This window comes from Cololabis saira, chromosome 17 (genome assembly GCF_033807715.1).
Source record: "Cololabis saira isolate AMF1-May2022 chromosome 17, fColSai1.1, whole genome shotgun sequence".
Lineage (NCBI taxonomy): Eukaryota > Metazoa > Chordata > Actinopteri > Beloniformes > Belonidae > Cololabis > Cololabis saira.
Window position 1 is genome coordinate 2,746,684 of NC_084603.1, and position 21,059 is coordinate 2,767,742.

Genomic DNA, 21,059 nt, shown 5'->3' on the forward strand with positions numbered 1-21,059 from the left:
TGTCTTGACTTGACTTAAAGGAGCATGAGGCTCCTTTTAAGAAATGAGACTCTATATCTGCACCCTTCACCACGACGGCCGTCGGGGGTACTGCAGCCAACAGTGAAGCCGGCACGGGAGAACGGGGAGAACGCACATGCAGCGTCATGTGACGTCACATCTGCAGCCCAGCGCGGGAAATTCGGGACCGAATTGCAGCACATTTTGCAGCAAACAGCCTGTTCAAGGCAACGGAGAGATACACTAGAGGAATCATTCTTTTTGGTTTGGAACGCTTCATCTGACGTTATTACTAGAAAACTTAAAACGTATACAAATTTTTTTCATAAATCCTGCCTCAAGCTCCTTTAAGTCGTGAATCACTCCTCAAATGCCCCTATTTTGCAACACTTACGGTAAAAAGACATTTAAATCATTCCCGCCTATTAGGTAAAACAAATAAGCCCTGAACTGAACAGAAACAGCCTAGTGCTGGCTGCGACTGCGTGGAAGATTGTTGTCGTGACTTAGAGAAGGGTAAAGCTTAGAGCGTGTGCGCACACACACACGCGTGCACACGCGCACGCACACGCGCACGCACACACTTGCACACTTTTTGGCCCCCGCACTTCTGAAATGAATCCGGTGCCCCTGCCTGTGCCCTATAAAAGGGCTGATTGCCAGTTCTCTCTGGCTCTCTCTCACAGCAAGTTGACGGCTGCTTACTCAGAGTCCAGAAGCACACCCTGCTGTTACTGTTATTCTACGTAGTCGTGTAAATGCCCTGCCTTGGGACAGGTAAGACGGGGGCCCCTATACAGGCATCACGTAGGTGGAATGTTTAGTCACACTAGGTAAGGGATGGTTCCACTACTGTATTTTACCCCACTGGTTAGTGTAGTTAGGCAGACAGGCTTTTGTTTCCTTATTAGACAGTTAGACAGAACTGTGTTTTTCTTTAGCTGCTTAGTCTGTTATATTGGTAACATCCACGTCCCCTGGCAGTGGCATACTTTTGTTTTGGTACTTTGCTAAATTTTTGAATATTGTAAATATCCTGTTCGATTGACAGTAAAAACGAGCACGCCATTTAAAAACCCTGTGTTGACTCAGTCATTTGCATCTTAAATGTCTTAAATGTCATGCTATGTGACCCTTGGTTTCAACTCCTGTACATGGCCTAACCAAGGGTTTCGTAACATATATCATCCTGTTCTACATCATTCCTGTTCTACATCTCCACATTCCTTTACTATATCATCCTTTTCTACATCATGGGATGTTGAGTATTTGATCCTTCAAAATAAACTACCCATGACATGAATTGCATTACACTTTGTGAACATTATACGATAAAGAGAAAAAAAAACACTTCTATCGCTTTATTTGATATTCATTCAGTCATTGGCCTTTATTTAACCAGGCAGGTCATTAAGAACACATTCTTGTTTACAATAGACAAGGACCACTTGGGGGGGAAAGGAAGTGGTTTAGGGAGTAAAACAGTAAAATTGTAGCTCTACAAAGGTAGAAAACCATTTTTTGGCAAAGCAGCAGAAATTGGCAGAGCACTGGTGTTCTTATACAGTCTACGGTCAGTTATACGTCACCAGCTGTCCGTGGGGCCCCGGCCCCCCCTGGCCCCCCGGTCCCCTGCGTTCCTCCGTGGGGCCCCCGCCCCCCCCGGGGTTCCTCCGTGGGGCCCCGGCCCCCCGGGGTCCGTCCGTGCCAGACACGTCCTCACATCAAGTGTTGCTGTTTAAAAATGTCTTCCCGACAAGCACCGTGTGAGCAAACACGATCCTCCCTCTCTCCTCTCTCTCTCCTCTCCTCCTCTCCTCCGGGATGTCTCTCCATCAACTGGGTCAAACCTCCACGGACTCCGCTGCGCACAAGACGCGCTGTTTCCATCCCTCCCTCTCCCTCTCTCTCTCCCTCCCTCCCTCTCTCCCTCTTCCGCTCTCCCTCTCTCTCTCATCACTATCTATGGCAAGCCGTTTTAACATTTAACAGCTATACTGGATATGTGTTACAGATATCCGCAATTCAATTCTTCCTAGTCAAAAAGAGCATTTCAGATATCTACAATTATATTCTTTCTATCCACAATTGTCACTTCAGATAATCCACAACGTCATTCTTCCTATAGGACAAATGACGTCATTCTGCCATTCATGTCTATGGGGTTTCTAATTACAGATAACTACAATTCAGTTGCAGATATCTGCAAGTGAATTACGACTAGCTGTAATTCCACTTTCAGATATCTACAATTTAATTCTGACTAGTCCTAATTCCAGTTGAAGATATCTTTAATTCCCCTCAATTCAAGATATCTACATAGTCCTTTTTAGATATCTTAAATTAAGTTTTGACTAGTCAGAACCAAGTTGTAGATATCTTGAACTGAAATTATGACTAGTCAAAATGACGTTGTAGATATCGCAAACTGGAATTACGGATAGTCATAATTTAACTGTAGATATCTGTAATAATCTGTAAAATGGCTTGCCATACACTCTCTCCCTCTCTCCCTCTCTCCCTCTCTCTATGGCAAGCCGTTTTAACATTTAACAGCTAGACCAGATATGTGTTGCAGATATCCGCAATTCAATTCTTCCTGGTTAAAAAGAGCATTTCAGATATCTACAATTACATTCTGCCATTCATGTGTGTGGGGTTTTGTAATTACAGATATCTACAATTCAGTTGCAGATATCCGCTATGTGAATTACGGATATCTGCAACTGAATTAGGACTAGCTGTAATTCCAGTTTCAGATATCTACAACTGAATTCTGACTATAGTCATAATTCCAGTTCAAGATATCTTTAATTCGCCTCAATTCAGCATATTTACATTGTCCTTTTTAGATATCTTAAATTAAGTTTTGACTAGTCAGAAGGAAGTTGTAGATATCTTGAACTGTAATTATGACTAGTCAAAATGACGTAACTGGGATTAAAGCTGCAAGCAGCGATGAACGGGCCCTCGCATTTATGGCCACCGTCCCCCATAAGCATATCAGAAATGACACCCCCCATGACTTTCTATGTCAAACCATTCAAAAGTTATGGCAGAAAATAGGAACTATGAAATATCGACCAATCAGAAGAAGGGGCGGGGCTGACTCAGGTCAATGAGGGTCATGTACTCAATACCGAGTCTGATGACACCACCCACGAGTCTTTATGTCAAACCATTCAAAAGTTATGGCAGAGAAAAGTTTTCTACGGGGCGCTGTTGAGCCATCTTATCACGCCCATTAATGCAAACCATGAAATATCAAATTTATCGCCTGGCCTGGCTTGGTGCAAAATTTCGTGACTTTTGGGGAACTATCAAATATGGACCAATCAGATGAAGGGTGGGCGCGCGTTTTGGCGTCTAGCGTTGCCACGGTGACACTTTTGAAAGAGAAAAGTAATGCGAGTTGCCGCAGGATGGAGACGCACATTTTGATGTTTAACACACCTGGGTGCACGTTATGGTTCGGGCCGTATTAACTGCCGAAGAAATGGCATAAATTGCGCCAAAATTACGCGATTAATTCAAAATGTTCAAAATGGCCGACTTCCTGTTGGGTTTCGGCCATGGCGCCAAGAGACTTTTCTTTAAGTTGTGACATGATACAGGTGTGTAGCGATTTTCGTTCATGTACGTCAAACCGTATTGTGGGGCTTGAGGCACAAAGTTTTCTAGGGGGCGCTGTTGAGCCATTTTGGCACGCCCATAAATGCAAACCATTAAATATCAAATTTATCGCCAGGCCTGGCTTTGTGCAAAATTTGGTGACTTTTGGGGCATGTTTAGGGGGAAAAAGGCCCTCATTTCGTCGGAAGAAAAACGAGAACGAGAAAAACAAAAACATTTCCTACAGATACAATAGGGCCTTTGCACAGTAAGTGCAACTATAGTCAAAATGCGGTTGTAGATATCTGCAATGTTAATTCCGGGTAGTCAAATTGAGCCATTAAATGTTCAAACGGCTTGCCATACATTCTCTCTCTCCCTCCCTCTCTCTCATCACTCCCTCCCTCCCCATCTCTCCACTATCCCGGCTCCCTCCTCCGCTCAGCACCTGCTCCTCCCTCCATCCCTCCATCCCTCCTCCCTCCTCAGACTCCCGAGCAAGTGATGCTCCTCGGCGGCGGCCGCGCTTGTCATCGCCGCAGGGAGGAAGGAGGACGGATGCGGCGGGTTGTGGGTTTCCCCCCCTTCCCCTGGAAGATGCTCATCTGAACATGGGGGTCTGACGGAGCAGGAACCGACTGTGAGGAGCTGAAGTCCCATCCGAGAGAGGAGAGGAGAGAGGAGGAAGAGAGGAGGAGAGAGGAGGAGGAGAGAGGACCCGCCGGGACAAGGATGCGCGCATCGTTTCCAGCCTCCACAGAGTTTGAAATGGACCCGAAACGCGCATCTTTCCGCTGTTTTCTGCAGAAAATACCGTCTTGGGATTAAGAGGAAAAGGTGCTGGAGTTGGAACTGGATCTTTCCTCTGTTTGCTGCAGAAAATACCGTTTTGTGATTAAAAGGAAAAGGTGCTGGAGTTGGATCCGGTCTGGATGCGGTTCCCATCTGTGATGGAGTGAGGAAGCTAGAACTTATAGACTCCGCCATGAAATCAGTGTTTTTCAGCCGCTTCTTCATCCTGCTGCCGTGGGTCCTCATCGTCATCATCGTGATGGATATAGACAGTAAGAGAGCGGTGCGCGCTCCTGCGGCGGCCCGGACGGGCAGGGTGTTGCAGGGGCGCGCAGCCCGTGTGGCAGCGGGGGGCCCCGGGGGCCCCTGGGGGGTACCCCGAAATCAGTCCGCCTCACCCGTCATCTACGCCATCACCCCCACGTACACGCGGCCCGTGCAGAAGGCGGAGCTCACGCGCCTCGCGCACGCCCTCCGCCAGGTGCCGCGCCTCCACTGGATCGTGGTGGAGGACGCGGCCGCGCGCACCGAGCTGGTGTCGCGCTTCCTGGCGCGCTGTGGGGTGCCGTTCACGCACCTCCACGCGTTCACGCCGCGCAGGTTCAAGCGCGCGGGCATGCCGCGCGCCACCGAGCAGCGCAACGGCGCGCTGGCGTGGCTGCGCGCGCGCCGCGGCCGCCGGGACCCGGGGGTCGTTTACTTCGCAGACGACGACAACACGTACAGCCTGGAGCTGTTTGAGGAGGTAATGATTAATAATGTTTTTTTAATGCTTGTAATGTAGAGTTGTGCGTCATCTGCGTAGTTATAACTTATCTTGTTTATTATTATCTGAGCTGGTGGAAACATGTACAGTAGATGTTAAATAAGAGGGGTCCTAGGATAGAACCTTGGGGAACTCCACATGTAATTGTCAGTTCAGATCTAAAGTGACAAAATACTGTAGTTGCTCTTTGGAATTTATTATTCCGAATTAAATAATTCCGAAATAAACTATTTCCCTTCGAGTTTACATGGAAATAGTGATTCCGTTTTGAGGTTTACATGGAAAACACGTTTGATGGGCTTTATCCAATTCCTCTTAAGGTCTGGGGGTTGGGAAGGTTCTGATTGGATAGGGGTTTGAACCGGAAGTTACGTCTACCGGAAATTATGTCTAAACAAACTTAGCCGCTTAGCCGCTAGAACTTTGAAAAGCTCACAATTTTTGTGTTTCCTGCCATCTGTTCTTTTAATTATTTCTATTTATTAAATAAATGTTCTCTGCTCTTGACCAGCGCTTACTGCTGCTGCATCTTGAAACTTTGTTTGGAAAACCAGCTCAGTGGAATATAAGATCATGGAGACTGACGGGCAAGGGAACGAGCAGCGCAGAAACACCGGGATTAATTTAAAGAGCAATGAGTGTATACATGATCACGGAATTATGCTATTCGGATTTAAAATCGGAATAAATCAGCCACTTACTTCGGAATTAAGTTTAATTTGAAGTGGGAAGTTTAATTCCACTTTAATTCAGAATTAAAATTAAATCCGATTTAAAATGAGTAAAAATGTAAACACCAAGACGAGAAGGACTTCGCTTTTATTTCCATTTAATTTGAGAAAGTTGTTTGTCATCCAGATATTGATGTTATTGAGACAGTCAGTAAGAGCGGGCGGGGCGGGGTGCTTGGTTTAGTGGAGATGTAGAGTTGTGTGTCATCAGCAGAGCAGTGAAACTGGATTCCAAAGTGGCGGAGGATGTTACCAAGGGGGAGGATGTACATTTTTCCCTTGAACAAACTGTTACCTGTTAGAGAGATATGAGGCAAACCATTTTATTGCAGTACCAGAGACCCCAGTACCAGCCAGGCGTTCCAGGAGTATGGAGTGGGAGATGGTATCCAAGGCGGCACTGAGGTCGAGGAGGATGAGGATGGTGAGAAGGCCAGAACCTGCTGCCAGGAGGAGGTCATTGGTAATTATGATTAAAGCAGTTTCTGTACTGTGTTTTGGGCGGAAACCAGACTGGAATGGTTCAAAGAGGCTATTGTTGTGCAGGTGGTTCTGGAGGTGGGTTGCTACTGTCTTTTCCAGAATCTTAGAGATGAATGGGAGGTTGGAAATGGGCCGATAGTTATTGTGGTCGATTGGATCTAGACCAGGTTTTTTGAGAATGGGAGTGATAGAAGCTTCAGTCTTCAATGATGGTGGAACAGTAGCAGTGGAAAGGGAGGAGTGAACTATGGCAGTTATAATGGGTGAGACTGTTGGCAGACAGGCTTTAATTAAGGCAGTGGGGAGAGGATCAAGAGGGCAGGTAGAGTTATTGGATGCTTTGATTAATCTATTAATACTTTCAACAGATGGGAGTTGAAATGTGGACAGGATGTTGGACGGTGGAGGATCCAGGGTGTTCCACCGGGAGAAGGTGGGTTACGTTGGTGCAGGAAGAGTCAGTTGCTGGTGGATGTTGACAATTTTTGAATTGAAAAAGTCCAGATACTCTTGACACTGTGAGGTGGAGATGAGATGAGAGGGAGTTTCAGCTGGTTTCAGGAGTTTGTTGACAGTTGAGAATAAAGTCCGGGTGTTGCTGTCAGCAGAGTCAATGATATGGGAGTAGTAGGTGGACCTGGCTGTGTTGATGGCAGATTTGTAGAAAGTGAGATGATCAAGATACATTTGCTGATGTACCACTAGGCCGGTTTTCCTCACTAATCGCTCCAGCTGACGACCCTGCGCTTTATATTCAAAATTTTTATTATTTCACGAAATAATAAATCATGTTTCAGACGGGTTGTAAATCCAGTACAACTTTATTGTATACATGGGCTTAAATAATATTCTTGATGTTAATTTAATATTATGTAAAAAATATGAAAAATGTGTTGTAATGTGTTGTAACTTTAGCTTATATCGTTACAATACAGTCAATTGTTGAGTGAATTGTTTTGACTCAGTTTGTCCAATGAATTATCACGATAATCTGATGTACATGCAATTCAGATTTTTAAGACGCATAATGCCTTTTACAGTTTTCAGCAAACTATGTATAACATCGCGATATATCGCAAAATTTGGAATTCGTAATATCTTATCGTCACTCAAGTACCGTGATGTGTATCGTATCGTAATGTATCGTATCGTGAGGTCCTCGGTAACACCCACCCCTAGCACACAGGGAAAATGTGTGACCACGCAGTGGACGGTAAGACGTACTGTACAGTAAAACACAAAAATCTGGAAATCTGCAGGTCGCGTTTAAATGAGCAATTGTAGAAAATACATTTGGTTGCAGTCCGGCGCCAGGCCAACTCACGCTGGCTTTGGCTGCAGAGATCCGGATGTTTGTGTCAGGGTTTGACATTCCCCCCAGTTGGTTTCTGTTTTGCCCCGCCTGTGTCCCATCTTCCCTGATTGTCTGCACCTGTGTCTCGTTATCCCCTGTGTATATCTGGTCTTGTCATTCCCTTGCTCCTTGTGGTTCCGTACTGTGCTTTCCTCCATGTGTCCTGTTTTTGCTCCAGTTTTTGATCCCTGTTCCTGTGTTAGTTTTTGATCCTGCCAAGCAGCGCTTTTGGTTTTTGGTTCTTGCCTTTTGTGGAATAAACCCTGTTTTTTGTTGAACTCCTGCCTCTCGCTCTCCTGCATCTGGGTCCTCACCACACCAGCCTGATAGTTTGTTTGTATTGCAGACGTCCAGTTTTTATTGTAGGTTTGTGTATTATTCATTTGTTTTGTCGCCAGGATGAGCCCTGCAGCCGTCTGATGAGCTCTTTGCTCGCATTTGCTAGTCGACCAGTGTCAAGCGTTTTCTGATTTGTGCGGCACTTGGTTATCAAGGTCGTAGTGCACCAACATCCATTAAGGGGTGAAAGGAAATTTAACTGAAACATGTAGATGCACCGGCTTCAGAGACACACTTTACTTTAATGAAGGGAAACGTGTAAACACCTCATGTGTCATAGGAACATTTCTGGGTTTGTTTTCAGCTCATGAGCCAGAAACTCAAGATGCATAACTGACATTTAAGTTAAGGCTACCAAAGTCTGAGTTTATTAAACTATTTAAAACAATTTTTTTTATGAATTTGCATTTTAACCATTTTTTAAGTATATAAAATTTACAGACTTTCAAATTTCAATGCATGGATGGATGGGATGGATGGATGGATGGATGGATGGATGGATGGATGGATGGATGGATGGATGGATGGATGGATGGATGGATGGATGGATGGATGGATGGATGGATGACTTTGATTTTCTAAATGAGGAACCACCAGCAGAATCAGCCTCATTCTGGGTTATTGATTGCAGGTAAATAGCTGCTTTTTTATTGGGAAAAACAACCAGAAGGTAATGAGCGAAACGCGGTTCAATCAGCGCCGTTTCCCCTCGCGAGGGAAACAATTGTATCAAGCGAATGTTGAACAGGCGTCTGCATCCTCACCTCCGCCCGTCTGCAGCGGTCCGAGGACAAAGGGATGCGTTTGTCGTTTCCACACATTAGTCAGGTTTATTACGTATGTGAGACTCCCAGACTAACGGACCCTCTGGCCGTCAATAAAGTGCCAGAAAATGCAAAGACTGAAGACATTTAATGGCACACAAGCGAATTACGCTTTGATGGACCTGCACACGCTGCTTCCTGGTGGCTTTTAAAGGTGATTTTGCATTTTTGCCTTCAGGAGTCGGCCGCGCTTTGAGCTGCAGCACTCCAACGTTCAGGTTGATGCCATTAAGGACGTAGGAAAAAACGCTCTTCCTGTACTGACCACTAGGGGCTGACCAAACGTGAGTCGATCTGCATTGACTTCCATGTTTAAACATTTACAGCCTAGTAAAATAGTTCAGATCCATGAAAGCCGTATAGGAGGGGTAGATTTTTTGGGGGGTCCTAATACATGGATGGATGGATGGATGGATGGATGGATGGATGGATGGATGGATGGATGGATGGATGGATGGATGGATGGATGGATGGATGGATGGATGGATGGATTAATGGATGGATGCATAGATGGATGAATGGATGGATAGATGATAGATGGATAGATGCATGGGTGGATGGATGGATGGATGGATAATGGATGGATGAATGGATGGATGCATGGATGGATGGATGGATGGATGGATGGATGGATGCATAGATTTATGGATGGATGGATGGATGGATGGATGGATGGATGGATGGATGGATGGATGGATGGATGGATGGATGGATGGATGGATGGATGGATGGATGGATGCATAAATGGATGGATGGATGGATGATGCATGGATGGATGGATGGATGGATGGATGGATGGATGATGGATGGATGGATGGATGGATGGATGCATGGATAGATGGATGGATGGATGGATGGATGGATGGATGGATGGATAGATGGATGGATGGATGACTGCATGGATGGATGATGGATGGATGGATGGATGGATTGATGGATGGATGGATGGATGGATGGATGCATAAATGGATGGATGGATGGATGGATGATGGATGGATGGATGGATGCATGGATGGATGGATGGATGGATGGATGGATGGATGGATGGATGGATGGATGGATGGATGGATGGATGGATGGATGGATGGATGATGGATGGATGGATGGATGGATGGATGGATGGATGACTGCATGGATGGATGGATTGATGGATGGATGATGGATGATGGGTGGATGGATGGATGGATGGATGGATGGATGGATGGATGGATGGATGGATGGATGGATTTAACTCTTTAATGTAACAATCTTTAAAACCAAAACGTTTTAAGAGAAACATTCTTCATAAATGTCTTCAAGGGACAAAAGTTGGTTTTATTCTCTAAATAAATGTTAATAAACTCTATTTTTCTAAGTGTGTAACTTCTGCTCATGTCAAGGACGGGAGGAAACGTCGACGCCTGAGCTGCAGCTTTACATCTGCGCTGCAGTTTAGCTGCGATAAGTGAATTTGCTGCGATCACGTGACCTGCAGCTGCCTCGTTTCTTGGCTCACGAACTCGTTCAGACTCGGTTGTGTAACAAGCAATCAAGTAAATGAAACTCTCTTTTTTCTCCTCCCAACGTTAATTCCTAAGAAGCTGACTGTGGAAAAGCAGCTTTTCCGCTGACGACAGCAAGTTCGAGCGGCTCGATCCGGCGTCTCGAGTCGCCCCGTCAGACTTCCATCAGACTCCTCTGAATAATTGAACTGCTGCGGCCCTAAGAAATTACCCAGCAGCCCCGGCGGCCCGGTTACGGAGCAGCTCAAGAGCTGGTGTGCGCACATTTCTTGGGTGGTGCCGTCCCACACGAGTAGTGTTTCTTTGATTTGATTCTCGTGGGTTACGAGCTCCGACTAGAACCCTAAACGAGCTGCACTGGTGGATTAAACTTGATTCCACTGCAGCCCAGATCATTATACTCCCGTCTAGGGCTGCAGCTATCGAATATTTTAGTAATCGAGTATTCTACTGGAAATTCCATCGATTAATCAAGTAATCAGATAAAACATATTTTTGTTTAGTTAAAGAGCCCTCGCACTCATGGCCAAACACCAGTACAGTCTCCAATAACACCAGTACAGTCTCCAATAACACCAGTACAGTCTCCAATAACACCAATACAGTCTCCAATAACACCAGTACAGTCTCCAATAACACCAGTACAGTCTCCAATAACACCAATACAGTCTCCAATAACACCAATACAGTCTCCAATAACACCAGTACAGTCTCCTAACACCAGTGCAGTCTCCAATGACACCAGTACAGTCTCCAATAACACCAGTACAGTCTCCTAACACCAGTACAGTCTCCAATAACACCAGTACAGTCTCCAATAACACCAGTACAGTCTCCTAACACCAGTACAGTCTCCAATAACACCAGTACAGTCTCCAATAACACCAGTACAGTCTCCTAACACCAGTACAGTCTCCAATAACACCAGTACAGTCTCCAATAACACCAGTACAGTCTCCTAACACCAATACAGTCTCCAATAACACCAGTACAGTCTCCAATAACACCAGTACAGTCTCCAATAACACCAGTACAGTCTCCAAACACCAATACAGTCTCCAATAACACCAATACAGTCTCCAATAACACCAGTACAGTCTCCAAACACCAATACAGTCTCCAATAACACCAATACAGTCTCCAATAACACCAGTACAGTCTCCAGTAACACCAGTACAGTCTCCAATAACACCAGTACAGTCTCCAATAACACCAGTACAGTCTCCAGTAACACCAGTGCAGTCTCCAAACACCAGTACAGTCTCCAATAACACCAGTGCAGTCTCCAAACACCAGTACAGTCTCCAGTAACACCAGTACAGTCTCCAATAACACCAGTGCAGTCTCCAATAACACCAGTACAGTCTCCAATAACACCAGTACAGTCTCCAATAACACCAGTACAGTCTCCAATAACACCAGTGCAGTCTCCAATAACACCAGTACAGTCTCCAATAACACCAGTACAGTCTCCAAACACCAGTACAGTCTCCAATAACACCAGTACAGTCTCCAATAACACCAGTACAGTCTCCAAACACCAGTACAGTCTCCAGTAACACCAGTACAGTCTCCAAACACCAGTACAGTCTCCAATAACACCAGTACAGTCTCCAAACACCAGTACAGTCTCCAATAACACCAGTACAGTCTCCAAACACCAGTACAGTCTCCAATAACACCAGTACAGTCTCCAAACACCAGTACAGTCTCCAATAACACCAGTACAGTCTACAATAACACCAGTACAGTCTCCAGTAACACCAGTACAGTCTCCAATAACACCAGTACAGTCTCCAATAACACCAGTACAGTCTACAATAACACCAGTACAGTCTCCAATAACACCAGTACAGTCTCCAAACACCAGTACAGTCTCCAATAACACCAGTACAGTCTCCAGTAACACCAGTACAGTCTCCAATAACACCAGTACAGTCTCCAATAACACCAGTACAGTCTCCAATAATACCAGTACAGTCTCCAATAACACCAGTACAGTCTCCAATAACACCAGTACAGTCTCCAGTAACAACAGTACAGTCTCCAATAACACCAGTACAGTCTCCAATAACACCAGTGCAGTCTCCAATAACACCAGTACAGTCTCCAATAACACCAGTACAGTCTCCAATAACACCAGTACAGTCTCCAATAACACCAGTGCAGTCTCCAATAACACCAGTACAGTCTCCAATAACACCAGTACAGTCTCCAAACACCAGTACAGTCTCCAATAACACCAGTACAGTCTCCAATAACACCAGTACAGTCTCCAAACAACAGTACAGTCTCCAGTAACACCAGTACAGTCTCCAAACACCAGTACAGTCTCCAATAACACCAGTACAGTCTCCAAACACCAGTACAGTCTCCAATAACACCAGTACAGTCTCCAATAACACCAGTACAGTCTCCAAACACCAGTACAGTCTCCAGTAACACCAGTACAGTCTCCAAACACCAGTACAGTCTCCAATAACACCAGTACAGTCTCCAAACACCAGTACAGTCTCCAATAACACCAGTACAGTCTCCAAACACCAGTACAGTCTCCAATAACACCAGTACAGTCTCCAAACACCAGTACAGTCTCCAATAACACCAGTACAGTCTACAATAACACCAGTACAGTCTCCAGTAACACCAGTACAGTCTCCAATAACACCAGTACAGTCTCCAATAACACCAGTACAGTCTACAATAACACCAGTACAGTCTCCAATAACACCAGTACAGTCTCCAAACACCAGTACAGTCTCCAATAACACCAGTACAGTCTCCAGTAACACCAGTACAGTCTCCAATAACACCAGTACAGTCTCCAATAACACCAGTACAGTCTCCAATAATACCAGTACAGTCTCCAATAACACCAGTACAGTCTCCAATAACACCAGTACAGTCTCCAGTAACAACAGTACAGTCTCCAATAACACCAGTACAGTCTCCATTAACAACAGTACAGTCTCCAATAACACCAGTACAGTCTCCAAAAACCAGTACAGTCTCCAATAACACCAGTACAGTCTCCAATAACACCAGTACAGTCTCCAAACACCAGTACAGTCTCCAATAACACCAGTACAGTCTCCAGTAACACCAGTACAGTCTCCAATAACACCAGTACAGTCTCCAGTAACACCAGTGCAGTCTCCAAACACCAGTACAGTCTCCAATAACACCAGTGCAGTCTCCAAACACCAGTACAGTCTCCAGTAACACCAGTACAGTCTCCAATAACACCAGTGCAGTCTCCAATAACACCAGTACAGTCTCCAATAACACCAGTACAGTCTCCAATAACACCAGTACAGTCTCCAATAACACCAGTGCAGTCTCCAATAACACCAGTACAGTCTCCAATAACACCAGTACAGTCTCCAAACACCAGTACAGTCTCCAATAACACCAGTACAGTCTCCAATAACACCAGTACAGTCTCCAAACACCAGTACAGTCTCCAGTAACACCAGTACAGTCTCCAATAACACCAGTACAGTCTCCAATAACACCAGTACAGTCTCCAATAACACCAGTACAGTCTCCAAACACCAGTACAGTCTCCAATAACACCAGTACAGTCTCCAAACACCAGTACAGTCTCCAATAACACCAGTACAGTCTACAATAACACCAGTACAGTCTCCAGTAACACCAGTACAGTCTCCAATAACACCAGTACAGTCTCCAATAACACCAGTACAGTCTACAATAACACCAGTACAGTCTCCAATAACACCAGTACAGTCTCCAAACACCAGTACAGTCTCCAATAACACCAGTACAGTCTCCAGTAACACCAGTACAGTCTCCAATAACACCAGTACAGTCTCCAATAACACCAGTACAGTCTCCAATAATACCAGTACAGTCTCCAATAACACCAGTACAGTCTCCAATAACACCAGTACAGTCTCCAGTAACAACAGTACAGTCTCCAATAACACCAGTACAGTCTCCATTAACAACAGTACAGTCTCCAATAACACCAGTACAGTCTCCAAAAACCAGTACAGTCTCCAATAACACCAGTACAGTCTCCAATAACACCAGTACAGTCTCCAAACACCAGTACAGTCTCCAATAACACCAGTACAGTCTCCAGTAACACCAGTACAGTCTCCAATAACACCAGTACAGTCTCCAAACACCAGAAACAAGTTGCTGAGTGTGTCGCTTATCGTTTTAAGAAAGACAAAAGTCACTACGAGGATTTCCAAACTCTCCAGATCAACTCAGAAAGACGGAATGAAGCTACTAAACTTCTCAGGCGGTGTTTATATCTCAAGATCGCTGATTCGCTTATTTCGCTGTCAATCAGAAAGGGATTCAGCCTCAGACAGATCATCCAATCATCATGCAGCAGGCCAGCCGAGGCCACGCCCACTGCCCCATAGACCCCCAGAGAAGCTGAGCGTCCAATGGGCGGGACAAACCCAGCATTTATCCAATGACGGTCTGTTTGGCTGCAGTGTAATAACCCACTCAATCAATCAATCAATAACTTTATTTGTCCCCAATGGGACAATTCATTTTGCAGCAATATATACACATAGTAAACGACAAAGAGTTTAAATCTAAAAATCAAAGCACCAAAACAGCTACCTTTTCCTCATGGAATTGAGAAGGAGATGCAGAAGGTACAAAAGAATGTTTCTATCTGTTAGTTTTGACAAGTGGAAGTCTGAGCAAAGTACCCGATGGGAGGAACTGAAACTCTTGGTGTAGAGGATGGAACAGTCCCATAGGAGAGTTTCTGTTTTCCTATACAGCTGTTTGTTCTACAGGTCCTGTAGAGTCACCTGAGCAGAGCCAATTATTTTACTACCATTTTACAACATTAACCACCTTGGTAAGAACAGTTTTCTGCTTTACCCTAAGTGATGAAAACCAACAAATGAAAGAAAAAGTTAATACAGACTCAATGAAAGAACAATAGAACATGGACATCAAGTATGAATCAACATGGAATTTGGACAGTTTTCTAAGACATACAGACGCTGCTGACTTTTCTTGTAAATTAAGTTGGTGTTACTCGCAAATGTCAGCTTATTGTCTATTATAGTTCCCAGATACTTATAGAACTACAATTTCTACATCTTGTCCGTCAAACACTGTCCTATCCGGAGAGGAATGTCTAAAGAACGTCTAAAGATAAGATAAGATAAGAGGAATCTTTATTGTCTCGCTTAGGAGAAATTTGTCTTGGACACGAGGCACGGCGACAATCATACTCCAACAAACGTAGAAACAACCCTGAAGTCTTTGCCAAAACATAGAATCAAACACACTATAATAACCCACACTATAATTAACCCACATCAGTTCCCACTCCCAGAAAACCCATTACACAATACCCCTGAGTAGAAGAAAAAACTTATTACACAGAGCCCGACTGAACTTATTGTACGGATGTCCAAATTATTATACTGACCTACACAAAGAAACCTACACATTATTGCAAAGCCCGACCAATCATATTGCACAAATGTCCACATTATTGCACTAACCTACACAAAAAGAAACCTACACATTATTGCAAAGCCCGACCTTACACAAAAAGAAACCTACACATTATTGCAAAGCCCGACCAATCATATTGCACAAATGTCCACATTATTGCACTAACCTACACAAAAAGAAACCTACACATTATTGCAAAGCCCGACCTTACACAAAAAGAAACCTACACATTATTGCAAAGCCCGACTAAACATATTGCACAAATGTCCACATTATTGCACTGACCAACACAGAGAAACCTACACATTATTGCACATTTCTTTCCTCACGTCACTCCCAATCCGTCTAAAATCAATACACATGTCCTTTGTCTTTGATACATTAAGAGATAAAAAATAATCCTGGCACCACTTAAGAAATTAATCAACCACAGGGCCATGGGAGTTTTCAGTGCTGTTCAACAGAGTCACAATGACGGTATCATCCGCAAACTTCAATATATGATGGTTTAAACTCCATGCTTCCCATAGACGCTGAGTTTCTGCACTGTTACTATGAAGCTGCAGGAATGAATAAGAAGGAAGTCACGTCTCTGACCTGTGATAAGATTCTGAACTAAAGGTGATCACGTTCTAGCGCATATACAGTCAATGAAATGTAAACAACACAGTACATATTTGACCACTTATTTGTTGACATTTTAGAGAAAGCTGAGCTTCCCTTGCAGTCTTAGAGGAATCGCCACTGCTGTACATACATGTGACGGTGTTTCCGAGCAGCAGACCTCGGCTGGTGGCGAGAAGGTCGCAGAAAGAACCGGAGCGAAACTGGTGAATTCAATTTCCTCATTTTCAAATGAGCAATTATCATAATTATAGAGCAGCGGGAGACACGATGGGCGATGGGGTGTTAGCGAGGCGGAAAAATGACACTCCTCACCGAGAGAAATATTCATGCTTGGGTCAACGGGGGGCAATGATGGGGGGGGGGGGGCGTTATGGCAACGCAGAGGGCTTTAAGAGTCGATGGTGATGCAGAAAAGCCGTTTTATTCCCTCTGACTGTCTGAAATATCCTCCATCTGCTCTCCACCTCAAGTCTTTTCTCCTTCCTTCACTATTTTGGGTAAAAATGACATCCTGGTTCTCTGGGTCTGTGATGTCACACGTCCCAACGCCTGCTTCCTGTGTGTCGCAGTGAGCACCGTGTTTGGCCTCGTCCCCCATCTGCTGTTATCGATGACATTCCTGAACCTGAATCAGACGTGTTACCACCAGTCACGTGACGTAGAGCAGGGGTGTAGAATAATTCCGTGATCGTGTATACACTCATTCCGTTTTAAAGTAATTCCGGTATTTCTGCGCTGCTGGTTCCCTCGCCCGTCTGTCTCCATGACGCTTATATTCCGCGCTGGGCTGGTTTTCCAAACAAAGTTTCAAGATGGCAGCACGCAGTAAACGGTGGTCAAGAGCAGAGACCATTTATTTAATAAATAGCTTGGAGGACCTGGAAATAATTAAAAGAACAGATGGAAGAAGGAAAAATCAAAATTGTGAGCTTTTCAAAGTTGTAGTGGCTAAGTTAGTTTTTCTTCCGGTAGTTTAACTTCCGGTCCCCCCCCTATCCAATCAGAACCTTCCCAACCCCCAGACCTGGAGAGGAATTGGAGAAAGACCATCAAACGTGTTTTCCATGGAAACCTCAATTCGGAATAACTATTTCCATGTAAACTCGAAGGAAAATAGTTTAATTTGGAATATTTAATTTGGAATAATTGATTCCGAATTAAAAAACATCATGTAACCGTGGCCAGTGATTGGCTGCTGGTATCTTAGTACGTCAGGTGTGTGGCCTTCTGGGAATTTTCCCAGCAGTATGGATGTTATCACTTCATTATACTTCCTCACACACACACACACACACACACACACACACACACACACACACACACACACACACACACACACACACACACACCGCTGCACCAGTTTCAGCGTCTATCCTCAACCAGCCTGATTTCATTCATTAATTTCCTTCCTGCTCCTCTCTTCCCTCCGACTGGCCGTGAATGCTGATATCAGATAAACAAACTCGATTAGAAAACAAACTCGCACGCACGCACGCACGCACGCACGCACGCACGCACGCACGCACGCACGCACGCACGCACGCACGCACGCACGCACGCACGCACGCACGCACGCACGCACGCACACACACACACACACACACACACACACACACACACACACACACACACACACACACACACACACACACACTCTGGTGCAGGCGGCAGCACACAAGGACATCCCAGACATCTACACCCGTTATAAACTCTCAGCTACACCGCCGGAGCGTCCGGTTCCCTCGGGATGGAGTGATTCCCCGGGTTGTCAGACTGAATTGTGGGTAATCTGGGAGCTTCGCATTGTTGTCGATTTATCCTCTATCCTCCACCTGGATATATGGATGGATGGATGGATGGATGGATGGATGGAGGGATGGATGGATGGATGGATGGATGGATGGATGGATGGATGCATGGATGATGGATGGATGGATGGATGGATGGATGGATGGATGGATGGATGGATGCATAGATGGACGGATGGATGGATGGATGGATGGATGGATGGATGGATGGATGGAGGGTTTAACTCTTTAACGTAAGAGAGAACTTTAAGAGATGTAGAAACATTCTTCATAAATGTTTTCAAGGGGCAAAAGTCGGTTTTATTCTCTAAATAAACGTTAATAAACTGATACTTTTCTAAGAGTGTAACTTCTACTGCTGTCAAGGACGGGAGGAAACGATGTTGGAGATCGTCTCCAGGCTTGTTCCTCTCCGCTGCTGATGATATATTTATTCTTTTACATCAACACAAAAACAGTGGGGGAGGCGTCTCTTCTGCCCCGCCCCCACCTGACTGACACCTGTCAATCAATCCCATCATCCGGTCCTGTCCCTGCTGCACCCATCAACACCTTCGCTGAGCAACACTAGAGACTGACGTGCAGACGGCGGCGTGACGACCAGCATGTGCTGATACCGCCGCCGCTGAGCAGAATAATGCACCATCTGCTGAAGTGCTGCCCCCCCCACGGCTCTGCCTCACACCGAGTCTCTGCCCCCCCCACGGCTCTGCGAAAATCCTCACACCGGTTCTCGGAACCCCCCCCCCCCCCCCCCCCACGGCTCTGCGAACATCCTCACACCGAATCTCTGCTGTGGAGACGAGAGGCTCCAACGCTGATAAACAAAACCTGAACATCGTTAGATAGATTTGAGTCGGACTCAAGTCGGACTCAAGTTGAACTCAAAGAAAACAGAATGCATGCTTATGAATGAGGACTCCAACCACCCAAGTATTACATATGGGGATGGATCACACATCAAAGAAGTCAAGAATTTTAAATATCTGGGTTCATATGTGGCTGACAGCAGAAAAGACTTTCATGCCAGAAAGGGACAAGCTTGGAACACTTGTAACAAACTCCTCAGTCTGGCAGTCGGGAATTTCAACTTCCATCAAGGTTTCTTTCTTCAGGGCCTGTGTTGAAAGCATCCTATGCTGGGGTGCTGAGACCTGGACTATGAAGAAGGAACTACAAGACCGACTCAACGGCACATACACAACAGTCCTCATGTGTGTCAAAAACATCTCCTGGAAAACTCATCCAACCAAGGAGCAGACCTATGGTGAACTGCCACTAATAACAACAACTGTAGCACGCCGTAGAGCAATATTTGCAGGTCATTGCTACCGTACTACGGATCAAGTAATATCCGACATCCTGCTATAGCGGCTCCCCAATCATCCAGAGGAACCAGCCTCATACTTATCCTGACACAATCTCCAGGGACACAGGACTTACACTCCAAGAACTGGGAGTAGCAATGGCCGACAGGACCCGATGGAAAGAAGTGACATCTAGGATCTCCACGACAATCCAAGGATGATGTTGATGATATTTAGAGATGCACCGATTGATTGGCAACCGAACGGTATGGGCCGATAATGGCCCTATCGGTTTTGATCGGCGTTCTGTTCTGTTCTTCTAGTTCAAAGCAGCCGATCCAATGACGTTTACAACCCATCGCCCGCGCGTGCGTTCCCACATCTCAGACCGAGGTATCCTGAGAGGGCGTGGCCTGCCTCACCGGTACGGGAGTTTTACAATGTCGAATAGGCAGTTTGCAAGGTATGTCCAAAGGAAATACCCTGAGGAGGAATGTTACAAAAGAATTTCAACACAACGAACCTGATAGGACTTGAAAGTTTCTCACACGAACGAGTATATTGAGTCCTCAAAGTTGGCTTCCGCTAAGGCAGAGACAGAAAAGGAGCAACGCCGCTAACTCAACTGAACGTAACAGAGACCTATAAATGACAGCCAGAAAAATAAAGAACTACATCGTAAGGTAATTTATTCATATGCCTTGATCATCAGCCAATTTGTCGTTGTAGAAGACATCAGGTTTAAATGCATCGTTAGCAGCTTGGATCCACGGTTTGCGCTGCCGCATTGTTAATATTTCACTGATGAATGTCTGCTGGAGTTTTACCAGAATATATACATCCAAAGCCTCATGCAGGACGACAGTCGTGTCAGTCGCTTCACGAGTGACATGTGGAGTTCTAGTGTGAAGAGTTGTGTTTCACTCACAAGAGTTTCCTCACACACGGCAGGCGCTACCGCTAAAGCTTTCGCAAAGCCTATTAATTCATAATTAACTTTTTATTTTAAGATTTAATTCCTTTTTCCACAGGAAAACTAAGGTTTATAGTTTACAACATGTATCAACTCTAAGAGAGTGACATGTCTACTGTTGTCTGTGTTGGTCAAATGTTGTGTTTTGCACATTTATTACCACCAGAAAGCTGAAGCTAATAAGCTACACTTACTCTTTGTAAGCGAGTCTAAGTCGTCTCTTAGAGTCTCTGGAGGGTGAAATATTGCATATTTCACATCAGCCTGAAATAAAAGTCAATTCATGATACTTTCTCATCAGTGCTGTGTACATGACAACACTATTGACGAATTTATGGATTTCAAGCTGTGATTGGTGATCGGCAGAAACTGATTTTGGAGATCGGTTATCGGTGATCGGCCCTCAAAATCCTGATCAGTGCATCTCTAAATATCTCCATGATATCGGCTCAAACGGCCCCCGGAGCCGACGGCT

At 45.0% G+C, this 21,059-nt stretch overlaps 1 protein-coding gene across 1 annotated transcript in view; it reads left to right on the forward strand.

Moving 5' to 3' along the window:
• The first annotated feature begins 4,068 nt into the window (after window positions 1-4,068).
• b3gat2 (beta-1,3-glucuronyltransferase 2 (glucuronosyltransferase S)) overlaps window positions 4,069-21,059 on the forward strand; it is a 57,323-nt gene continuing 40,332 nt past the window's right edge. Inside the window, exon 1 of the mRNA XM_061744919.1 lies at window positions 4,069-5,149. Coding sequence (XP_061600903.1) covers window positions 4,598-5,149 — 552 coding nt within the window. The 5' untranslated portion in view covers window positions 4,069-4,597. The remainder of the gene's footprint in view (window positions 5,150-21,059) is intronic.